Source organism: Rhinoraja longicauda, chromosome 7 (genome assembly GCF_053455715.1).
Source record: "Rhinoraja longicauda isolate Sanriku21f chromosome 7, sRhiLon1.1, whole genome shotgun sequence".
Taxonomy (NCBI): domain Eukaryota; kingdom Metazoa; phylum Chordata; class Chondrichthyes; order Rajiformes; family Arhynchobatidae; genus Rhinoraja; species Rhinoraja longicauda.
In genome coordinates this window covers 51407296-51419666 of record NC_135959.1, presented here as the reverse complement: position 1 = coordinate 51419666, position 12371 = coordinate 51407296, and the positions used below count along the sequence as shown (strand labels likewise).

At 37.9% G+C, this 12371-nt stretch overlaps 1 protein-coding gene across 2 annotated transcripts in view; it reads left to right on the top strand.

The window, feature by feature from the left end:
- Positions 1–12371, top strand: part of mrps9 (mitochondrial ribosomal protein S9) — a 179251-nt gene that overhangs the window by 151050 nt on the left and 15830 nt on the right. For both annotated transcript variants that reach the window (XM_078402588.1, XM_078402589.1), the window contains exon 6: positions 4132–4217. In XM_078402588.1, coding sequence (XP_078258714.1) covers positions 4132–4217 — 86 coding nt within the window. The remainder of the gene's footprint in view (positions 1–4131; positions 4218–12371) is intronic.

Below are 12371 nucleotides of genomic sequence, written 5' to 3'. Positions count from 1 at the left end.
CACAGGGACAGAAAAGGGTTATGTACAGATTTGCTTGTTTTACAGATAATTCCTACAGAATTAGTGACAAGAATATTATGGCTTGCCAGAATATAGCAAGAATATCAGACAGCCCTTTAATGTACAATTCTTTTGCAATTTTTAATGTATATCATGAGGTTTGTGTGATCATGATTGGCAACATCCTTAAAATCATTTTAGTGCCTGTGTTTAAAAACTTGACTTGTGGTAATTTTCATATTTCTTGCTATTTGAGCTGCTTCAAAATCAAAGCTATCTTGTGCTGCAAATGCAGACTGTAAACCTGTGGAGCTTTTATTTTTGTTTGGTAAACCTTTGCCCCAATAATGATACCCCATCCATACATTTATTTTAAGATGTTTTTGTAAGGGTTAGTAACTCTGAATTACATCATTAGAAGGCGTATAAATAACATTAGTTTAAGTTCATTGGTGGTTATGATCTGCAGCATTGCATTGTTTGATGACATTTCCATTTAACGTATTAACATTCAAAATCTTACAGAAACTGTCTGTAGGTTGTATTATAACATAGGTTTTCAACCTTTAGGCACAGTAGGAATTCACTTTGGGTCTTCTGTAGTTTCCAAGGAGAGCTACAAGACAAAATCTTGGCTTGTCAGGCGCATTAATTTTTTGAAACCCTTTCACTCTTCATTGACCTTGGGCAAATGAGCTTATTGCCCTAGCTGAAATGAAATGAATGATAAATGCAGAAAGTGCCTTTGCTGAGTAATGGGACTGCAGTGAAGGCTTCTCTGCAGAGTTTTATTCCTCTACAGCCTGAGGCAGCTCAAGGTCCCCTGCTGTTCATTTAAATAGGTATGTCAAATCTGCCTTGAAATGCTGCCTATTTGATCTGTGGTAATATTTGTGAAGGTTCCATATGGACTTGAACCCCTGCAGTGGCAAGAAATAATGTACAATGCTTCAAGTGCAGACACAAATTTTCTCTGAAGAGGATGCAACACCACATTTTAGCTGTCGGGGAGGATGATGTAGCTGAAATGTGGCACTGTCAGCTCTTCGCATGAATAGGCAGAACACAGTGCATATCTGGAAAATTATGCTTAACTTTCCATTCAATCATCATTTAAACTTTCAAACAGCATCTTAAATGATCTTTTTTCACAGATTTCTGTAAATGTATACATTCAAAAAAAATTAAACTGAAGTACTCAGTGCAAAATGGAATATCTGAAACCAAATATACTTGGAAAAAAAACTAGTTATACTAATTTAAATGCCTGGCTTCCAATTCTTCTGCATTAAATCCCTCACTTTAATTCCAAATGGAAAAGAAAACCATTCCGGATTAATTACTAATTGTTTGACTCTATATTTTATTTACATATGGCAGCACAGTGGCGCAGCGGTCGAGTTGCTGCCTTCCAGCACCAGAAACCCAACTTCAATCCTGACTACAGGTGCTGTCCATACGGAGTTTGTACATTCTCCCTGTGACCACGTGGGTTTTCTCCGGGTGCTCCGGTTTCCTCCTACATTCCAAAGATGTACAGATTTGTTGGCTTCTGTAAATTGTCCCTAGTGTGTAGGATAGAACTAGTGTATGTGATTGCTAGTCGGTGTGGGCTGAAGGGCCTGTTTCCACGCTGTATTTGTAAACTCAACTAAATGCGCCCAGATGCAGATTTTTTTTTTCAATGTTTAAGATTTACACTCCATTCATGTTGCGATTCTGGGAGAAGCTCTTCATCCAGCAAGTGGAAGGGATAGAGTGGGGATCCTTGCAATGACCTTTTCCCTGTGGCAATCAGAGGGAGATCCCTCTGTGTAGTTACTGCAATTGGACTTGTCTTTTCTCTTGAAGTTGGCCACAATTATGGATTCTTTCAGATTCCCAGCATACACTTCCCTTCTCAAATGAAAATAGATAAGTTTATTGACTCTTATACAAAATGCAACTACTCATTGTTAATTCATCTATCAAGTCAAATACAAAACATACTTCTCAACAAAGGATGATAATTGTGTTTCTCAGAGCAATGTCAACATTCAGCAGCTTGGGCAGCATCTGTGGAAAGGGAAACAGTTAACATTTTGCAATTTTGAGACATTAACTGTTCATCTTTTCACAGATGCTCAGTACTTCCAATCTTTTCTGTGTTTATTTCAGAAATGCTTATGTTTGATTATTACAAATGATTGTTTCATTCACATTTGCTTGGTCAAAGCAGTTTAACCCTACAGAAATAGCATTCTGGCATGAACCAGTAAATAGCATTTATACATTTAAACACCCTTAAATAAATTCTTGAATGTGACTGTTGACATAATATTTAACGAGACATTTGGACTTGGACTGTGGCAACGTGATCAGTCAGAGGCTAAATAATCTACAGCAAATGAGCTGTTATCATTTGGATGTAAGTAATTTCACCAATGTTTCAGAATGCTATCATCTTTGTGCCAAAGCAGCATAGCTGTCATTCCATTTTCTATCTTAAAAATAATACTTATTTCTTAAGCACTATGTCATTCTGTATAGTGTGCAATCTACAAAATACACTGTAGCAACTCATCACAGCTTCTTAGATAGCATGTTACAATCTTAAAGTCTTTACTTTCTAGCAGGTTTCCCTCCAAAAGGGACATCATCCTGATGTGTTTTTTTTTTTGTCTTATTCCTTCATTATCTTAAGCCCCAGATATGATGGAGGAGGGGTTAAGAGGTGGAGGAATTGCATTTACTAATCAGAGAAAATTTCACAGCTGTTTGCAACTTGGACATACTGGACTATTCATCCACTGAGGCAATATGGGCACTCAAGAATAAGAAAGGTGCAATCACTCTGAGATAATCCAATAGGCCTCCCAAATGGAAGCAGGAGATAAAGAAACCTTTGTGGACAGAGTATGGAAATGTGTAAAAGCAACCAGATTGTTGTAGAGGATGACTTTTTAAACTTCCCCAGTATTGACTGGGACTTCCTTAGTGCAAGAGGCTTAGATGAGGCACAATTCAGTAGGAGTATTAAGGGGCCATGCTGACCACCCTGTTCACTAGCCCAATCTTACACACTAGGGACAATCTAATTTTTTTTACCAAAGCCAATTAACCTACAAACCTGCACGTCTTTGGAATGTGGGATGAAACCGGAACACCCAGAGGGAACCCACGCAATCATAGGAATAACGTACAAACTCTGTACACACAGCATCCATAGTCATGATCGAATTTGGGTCTCTGGTGCTAAGGCTGCAACTCAACCACTGTGCCTCCCTAAGTGAGTGCTATCAAATTGTCTAGCAGAGGTGGATTGCAACTGATTTTGATCTTATCCTCTCCCAACATCTAGACACATAGGTCACTCCATACTATTAACTGATGAAATATCATTGGCAACTCAGATTAAGGACAGAATTTTGTGAAATCATTGACCAGTTTTAGAAAATGTGTTTATGGTAGTTTCTCAAAGACACATCCATTGTAACATTCCCCAATAAGTTAGCAGGTGGATGCAGTTATAGTGGCCAAATCTGAATAAGAACTAAAAATAGTTGTGTGGGACATTATAGCATAACTCCATCTGGAACTAACTTAAAAATGTTATTTTAATTTAATTTAACATTGTTGCTGAGAACAGAACTAATTGAGAGCTATTGATATGTCACAAAATTCTGTTCTGAGGGACTCCTTTCCCATCACAGTCTTGAATGAGCTCTATCACATTATTCCTACCTGCAGTTTTGAGCAAGACAAATGTATTGGGTGCTGAACAACAGCAATTTTGCAGCATTCTTGTATCATTTGCATCTGTTGTGTTGATTCTGTATATTTTTTAAAGCTTTGTTATGTATTCTTGTCTTGTATGTACACTCTAGATTTTGATGCATTGTTTAAATCCTGAAATGTTTAGATCCTACTTAACTGTTTTAGTTACAATTATCCTTTAACTTTCTTAAAGTACTAAGCCAAAGTCTGAAGTAATACCACTCCATGCAGTTCTATTTCCAGACAGGTATAATGCCTTGCTGTATAAATGCACTACTTCATGCCTGCTAGTAAACACGTGAAATAGAATTTCACCTTTTTATTCGAATATAAATTCAGCAATTCATAAAAGTATGTTCATTTAATCTTTTCCAGGATACCTATGATCAATTCCTAAATATACAAATATATGAAGACAAACTAAGGGCAAAAGGTCTCTTCTCTCTGGATACCAAGCCAGTGTAAGTCATTGGTTGCATGGGCAAATGTAAACTGTAGAGAAATGTTAAATAAATGTTGGCTGACACTCCAGTAAACTGATGGAGTGCCGCATTGTCTTAAGTGAATGGGAAACAGACTCTAAAACAATATTTTGAAGAATAACGGGAAGAAATATAGTATTTTTGCTGTGTTAATGCCTAAAGCAGATAATTTTGTCATGTTGTCTGTAAGAATTAACTGTTGTTATTTGGCTGCTGCGTTTTTAAGTCCATATTTATGATATTACATTTGTTATCCTGTCCTTTAAGAATTCTTGAGGTTGGGAAAGAGCCTATATAATTCAAATCCTTTCTCAACAATCTTAAACTGAAGTCTGGTTTCAGCAGCAATTTTGTATTGATAGATTGTTGATAACTGTGGTTGAGTTAATTGAACATTCAGTAACGGTAGCAATTTAAAAAGATCAAGCATACCTGTATACCCCAATCTAAAAGCCTAGTAAGCATTTATGATAGTTTTAGGGGTGAAGGGGTGGGGACACCTTTGGTTTTAATAACACTTATATGTTTAAAATTCTGGTTTTAACTTTTTAATGTTGCAATGAATTATGTGCAGTCATGTGTATTAGAATAGTTTTTTTATAAACATTGTCATTTGGATCTATTTGCAATGAAAAATATAAATCTTTCAGTCTATCTAAATCACTTATATATTCATCAGATGTTTCACCTGCTTGTTCCTTTGTGATTATTGTTTATTGAGCTTTACAATTGAAGATTTGAAACTTTTAATATTCCCTTTTTAAATTGAAATTTGACTGAAAGTTAGCAGGATGATAAGGATGATGCACATATTCCCCTCCAGCTTGCAGAAAGAGCTCTACCTTGTGAAAGAGCACACAATGTAGAGGTAAATTTATATTACATTTCCCTTTGTGGTAATTTAATGCCAGTGATTTGTTGAAATTATTCACACAGATTAGTTCAAATAACACTGGTGGATTTAATGCTTTTCAATGTGAGAGGAAAATACCAATGTCAATAGACATAGTAGATATCAAACTCTAATATAAAGTACCATAATCAATCTCTGGTTTAGCCTTTAGTCTCTGGAGAGGAAATAAAAGTAATTAGAGATTCATAAAAGGGCTTGAAGTAGCCACTGAATTTTCTATTTCTTTTGTTGCAATTTCCCTTATATAATTGAAAACGCAATGATGTTCATGGAATTTTAAGCATAAATCTTTGTAAATCTATATTTTGTGATAAGATGTGAACATTAGAAGCAGGAGCAGAAGTGGGCCATTCACATGCTTAAGCCTCCTTGACTGTTCAATAAGATCAGGGCATTGTTTCTATCTGAAACATCGTTTTCCTGGTGTATCCTTAACTCCCTTAATTCCTTCAATAACCAGATATTTATTGTGAATGCAATGAATGAATGAGTTCCCACAGCTCTTCAGGGTAGAGAATTCCAAACAAATATCACCAAATGAAACATTTCTCCTCCATTTTGTCCTATATGGCCTTACCCTTATTTTAAGAGCCCCCACTGGTTCTAAACTCATTACCCAGGAAAATATCCTCCCCACATATACCCTGTCAAACTTCTGAAGAACTTCTTCTTATCATGTCCATACATGCCAGATATTTTGTTACAACTCTTAGTAATATCATTGTTCTCTGTGAGGTCCTCAGCTTTGCATTCGTGCTCCAATAGAGGATATCTCAATAGGTGCTCCAGAGTTTGCGGTTCAGTGCCACATATGCAGATGACGTCTTCAGTATCTAATTAATTAGATACTTTAATTATCTACATAATACATTTCAGTAGATCCCATACTAATTTTTTTCTAAACTTCAGAGAACAGAAGCCTGGTGATGGACCTGTGATGGACCTTCACATTCCAACTTCCGTTGCAATAAAGACCAACATACCATTGGCCTTCCTAATCATCCATTCTAACTTTCAATGATTTGTGCACGCAGGCCCTGTTGAACAAAATCATTCCCCAGGCCTTCGGCATTTAAAAAAATAATTCTGATACTACTGGTGGAAAATTTAATTTTGTTCACTTTCTGCTTTGTTGTTGCCCACTCACATCTATAATCCCCTTTGCATCCTCATCACTCCTCCCATTCCCAATATCATCATCAAACGTCATAAAACAAAGGAGCAGAATTAGGTCATTTGGCCCATTTAGTCGGCACCACCATTTGATCATGGCCAATTTATTTTTCCTTTTCAATCTTTAACCTTTGACACCCTTACTAATCAAGAACCTATCAATCTTTGCTTTAAAATTTCCGAATGACTTGGCCTCCACATCCAGATGTGTCAATGAATCCCACAGATTCACCACCCTCTGGCTAAAGAAATTCCTCCTCATTTGGTCCCATCAACTAAGTCATTGATACTGATTATAATTAATTGGGGCACGGGCACCAATCCCTTAGTACAACATGAGTCACAGCCAGTCAATCTGGGAAGAACCCATTAATCAACTCTCAATCCACACTGATGTATGACCAACAACTTGCATGGTTTTAAAACCACTGTGCCAGAAGAAAGACTTGGCCACAACCAGGGATGAATAAATCATTACTGGTGATACCAGTTTGAAGAAATCCAGAGGTTAAGCTCGAACTTATGGCTAGCTTGAAAATTGTTTTTATATCTTTTTTTAACCTATTTCTAACCATTTAAAATCTTGTTACTCAGATAGCAGATCAATTATTTCTTTTTCCAAATGCTTCTTGTTGATAAATCTGATTGCAGCATTTTAAAAATCATTTTAGTAATTAAATTGAGAAAATATTTTTTAACGTGAACTTTTTTATTACTTTGAAGTCACTATTTCTGAAGACTTGTGGCAAATCTTGAGTTTGGCCACATGCAATCATAATTTGAGGAGAAACTGAGGAATAATGCACCCAATAATGCACCCATTATTAAATGCAAATTGTGAACATAAATAATTAGTTTTTACCAGAAGGGAATAAAAGTGTTCCGTTAAGCTGCTCATTGGTCTGCTTTAGTTATTTGATTATGCGTTATCTTTATCAACAATTAATGCAATTTATAAATTGTACTTTGCCATAGTTATTTGTATGATGGCTATAATTTGGGCTACAACAGTCGTACATCCTTGTGACCTGAAGCAGCTTTAGAACGCACAGTACAGCACAGGAACAGGCCCTTCCGCACACAATGCCTGTGCCGAACATGATGCCAAAATAATCTAATCTGCCTTACATGATTCATATCCCACCATTCCCTGCATGTGCCTTTCTAAAAGCCTCTCAAACGTCACTATCATATGCCTCCACCACCCCTGGCTTCAGGTTCCAGGAACCCACTATCCTCTGTGCAAGAAAACTTGCCCCGTACACCTCCTTTAAACTTTGCCCCTCTCACCTTAAACTATGCCCACTAGTCTTTGACATTTCTGGCCTTTAGTTTTTGACCTTTCCACACTGGGGAGAAAGGTTCTGACGACTCTATCTATGCCTCTCATAATTTTATATACTTCTCTCAGGTCTCCCTTCAACCTCTGGCACTCTAGAGAAAACAATCCAAATCTATCCAACTTCTCCTTGTAGTTAATACCCCTAATTCAGGCAGCATTCTAGTAAAGGTGTCTGTCATCTGTTTTATTCCAGTATCTCCAAAGGTGGAGTTAGTGAAATAAAGCCTAACCATTGAAGAAACAAAAAAGGAGATGTATTAATTTATCCATTTGCAATAACATTTATGCTGTAGCACAAGAGGTAATCTACAACAAGGGTCCCTGTATTAGAACATAGAACATAGAGTAGTACAACACAAGAACGGGCCATTCACCCCCCTGTGTTTGCCAAACATGAATTGTAACAACTGATCTCTTCTGCCTGCACATGTTTCACATTCCTCCACAACTCCATTAAACTTTCCCCCTATCACTCTAGCTCTGCTTTCTAGTGTTGGATATTTCCACCCCGGGGAGAAAGATTCTGACTGTCTACCCTATCTATGCCTCTCATAATTTTATACACTTCTATCAAGTCTCCCCTCAACCTCCTCACATTCCAGAAAAAACAATCCAAGTCTATCTAACCTTTCCCTGTCGCTGAACCCCTCTAATCCAGGCAGCATTGAGGTCATTTGTGTCTGGCCCTGATTGGTCCTGGTCTTTTCTCACCTCCAGCTCTTCACCTCCCCCTTACTTTTGGTCTAAAGAAGGGTTCCAACCCAAAATGTCACCCATCCTCTTTCTGCAGAAATGCTGCCTGACCCACTGAGTTGCTCCAGCACTATCTTTGGTGTAAACCAGCATCTGCAGTTCTTTGTTTTGGCATTCTGGTAAACCACCTCTGTGCCCAGAACTGCACAAAATATACCAAATGCGGTCTAACCAAAGTCTAATAGAGCTGCATTGGTGGTTCTTCTAATTTAAATTTGTTTTGATTGTGATATCCTAAGCTCCATCAGCCCATGTATTTTTGCTGCCTGATGCTTTTGTAGCATTTTTTATTTATTTTATTTTTCACCGTTCACAGACAAAAAGCGAAAGTCAGCCACCCAGTGCTTATGGCAAACATCCAAAACAGCACTCCTCACCATAAGCTGACAGGAGAGTGATCATTTGTCGGCTTTGAGGATAACAAAATCAAAGCTAGTTCATTGGCATCTTAACTACCACCTCTCTGTCATCCATTAGATCAGCATCCAACATTTAAAATAACTTTTTATTCGCATCCCGCAAGCACCAAATTCTTTTTATGGGAAATGACCAAGTAAAATCAAAACAAGGCATGCTAAATTGCTGGTAGTTAACTGCAATTTGACAAAGTCAATTTGGAAAGGACTCTTGGAAGAAAGTATTTTTCATCCCATCAGTTTGGTTTAGCTTCAATAATCCTGTCCCAGAAGGATATAGGCAATATTCAAACCTTTGGACATGCCGTGGAGATAAATATAATATTTCATCGGTGTATCACAGTGCCAATTGTCAGTTGTATGATCATGCATATTGCTACCCTCAACATTTAGTTGGTTCGGAGACACGATGTTTGGAGACATTGATGTTCGCAATGTGGCCACCTTTACAGCTGCAAGACCAAACATAGACTAGGTGGCATGGAACACTAGCGCTCAGTCTACTAAGCCCTGCTGGATGAATGAATCATGTTTTATTATCACACTTTACATGTCATAGTGAGATTCTTTGTTTTACATATATTGGGCGCGCTGACAAAGTTTAAAAGTATTTTATTTAGTCCCCAATTGTCGCCCATTGTTCCCAGCAGTGCCTCCGGCACAAAGCCGCAGCTCCATCCGACCTCTGTTACCCACCGTGGCCCGGTCCGACCTCCGTCACCAACTGCAGTCCTGTCCGACCTCCGGCACCCACTGCAGTCCTGTCCGACCTCCGGCACCCAATGCAGTCCTGTCCGACCTCCGACACCCACTGCTGTCCTGTCCGACCTCCGGCACCCAATGCAGTCCTGTCCGACCTCCGGCACCCAATGCAGTCCTGTCCGACCTCCGACACCCACTGCTGTCCTGTCCGACCTCCGGCACCCTCCACTGGCCCTTCCTCAACTGCCATGTCCTCCTCGACCCCGATCCCAAGCACCCGATCTCAACCGCCAGCGCCCGTCCTCATCATCGACTGCCCGCAACGGTCCTCGACCGCCACCTGACTATCCTGAGTTCGGCTGCGGGGACCCGCTGCTCGGCTTCTTAAGGGCCGCGGCCTCCTGGGACCATCAGTATGAACATTGAATTCTTCAATTTTTGGGTAACTAACCTACTAACAACCCACTCACTTTTCTCCGTTTCCCCCCCTTACCCCCTTCCCTGTGGCCCACTTGGATTTCCACCCATTTCTCTCCTTCCAACTCTCCCTGTACTCTTCCACATATATTCCTTCCTCTGACTTCACAATTCACACTTCCATCCTTGTCCCTTCAGAAACAAGCTCTACAGCTTGGTCCCGTAATATAAAACAATAAGTAAACTTTGCAATCCAGTATTCTCATTAACAGGCATCCACTAGAATAGCAATTATTTGGCTGCGTACATCTTGAGAACTGAAACGTCTACTGTTTTTATGACAATATAATGTGGTGGCTAAGACATTATGGGAAACATATGTTTAATGATGCTTAATGGAATTTAAGCTTTGCTGATTTATAGCCATTAATTATGTCAGATCAAATCATCCCTTTAATTTGAATAATTTTCCATGGATTTTCATCAGCTTGTATTTAAATAACCAGTTCTACTTTTCAATGAAGAAAACCAGGGAAAAATATTCTGGAATAGTTTTGTATTGAGGAAAGTTCACTGCTTTCTCTGGTGCATGAAGGAAAGGGTCTAAAGTTACTTGATTGGTGCAGCTTTTAATTCACACCTAAATCCTCTTCTAATTATTTTGCACTCAACGTAACAAATATCAGCAAATAATCCTAAAGAACAGTTTAATATGTCTAACATCGTGTTCATAACTACTATTCTTCACATTATGTTGCTGGTTACCTGCCCATTTCCTGAATTGCTGCTGTTATCCTTGTGCAAGAACTGGATTATGCATTTTTGGAAACATTCTAATCTAGCACATAGCTTTACCTTTCTGGTTGCTTAGTCTTTTTAAATAGATTTGCTGCATAAGAAAGTTTAGATGCATCTTTGTGAACATTTATTGTCCTGATAGATCAGCTCCAGATTTGTTAAATTGCTTTGCACAGACTCCCTTTGTAAGTTAGGGCTTTACCTACATATATAGTTGTTTAAGGTACAAAAATATTTATCACTACAGTAACTTTCAAACAACTTTTTGTATTTTTGCCAATCCTGATAATTCAGAGTATTTGTTCAAGCACTCTTCCTTGCAATTGTGAAGACTTTGTCCTACCTTATGTTAGCAGTATTGTAGTTTCAAATGTGATTTTCTGAAACTATATAATTGTTAACTCATTAACACATTAATTCTGGGTTTTCTTCTTCTCACATGCTGCCTGACCTGCTTTCTACTTTTTTTACTTTTTATTTCACATCTTTAGCATCTGCACTATTTTGTATTTGGGAAGCTAGAAATCACCATTTTAACAGATTCATGATTTTCTTGTAAAAGCAATTTATATAAACCTTTCTACATCTGGTTTGTAATGCAGTGCTTTATCAGTTTATAATCAAACTTGGTGGAATTTTTTGTTTCATTTAATTGAAGATGCCTGTTAAAGAAAGGTTTGCTGAGAAATTGACCATGCTTCTAAGTACCCATCCTCCCATGAATGTTAGGGTTCTATTGTTATTTATCCCATCCAGGCAAATGTATTACCTGCTGTGCCTAGTAATGAATCATTGAAGCTGATGTTGTAATTTAATTTGCTGCAACATTGATTCTATACTGCACAACAATGCCATCTGCTGTTTTCCTGGAAATGGGAATTACAATAAAAATGATGTGTTCAGAAGTAACAAAAGAAATGTAGGCAATCCAAAGCTGCTCCACATTTGCAAATTAGTTTCACTTCTTTGAAGATTCTTTGTGCTGAAATCTGCAAGATTGTTACGTGCTTCACTATATATTTACCTCCATGGAGGTCTGATTTAATCAACGCTACAAAAGCGAACAATGAGTAAAGTTGTATATTTTTAATCAATTATGTATTAAAGGCAGTTAAAAATTCAGTTACCTTATAAGTTATTATATGCACTTATTAAATCATGGTTCACTGCAAGGCACAGTACATATTTTTATATTCAACATTGGACTTGGCAGTATCAAATAATTCTCATATTTGCTTTTTTTTTTCAGTTTTCACTTTGGTAATTTCAGATAATTAATCTACGTTTTGCATCTCCCACTCTTTCACCCACTCTTTTCACCTGTTTAACCTCTCCTGCCTTTTTGTAATCTTCTTCCCACTAGCTTACATCCTCAACATTTTTCTGCAACTTGAACCACGTTTTATCTGTACCAATTCCCAGTACTGGTGATTAGTCTGAAATATTAACTGCTTCACTCTCCTCAGATGTCACTTGCCTCGCTAAGTGTTTGCAGTGTTTTGTGTTATAAATGTAGACCAAGCTATGTATGATTTTCTTTTCATCCACAGTGGAACTGGAGTAATTCCTTCTGATTAAAATCTTGCAGTATCATCATACAACAACCCACTATGTTCACA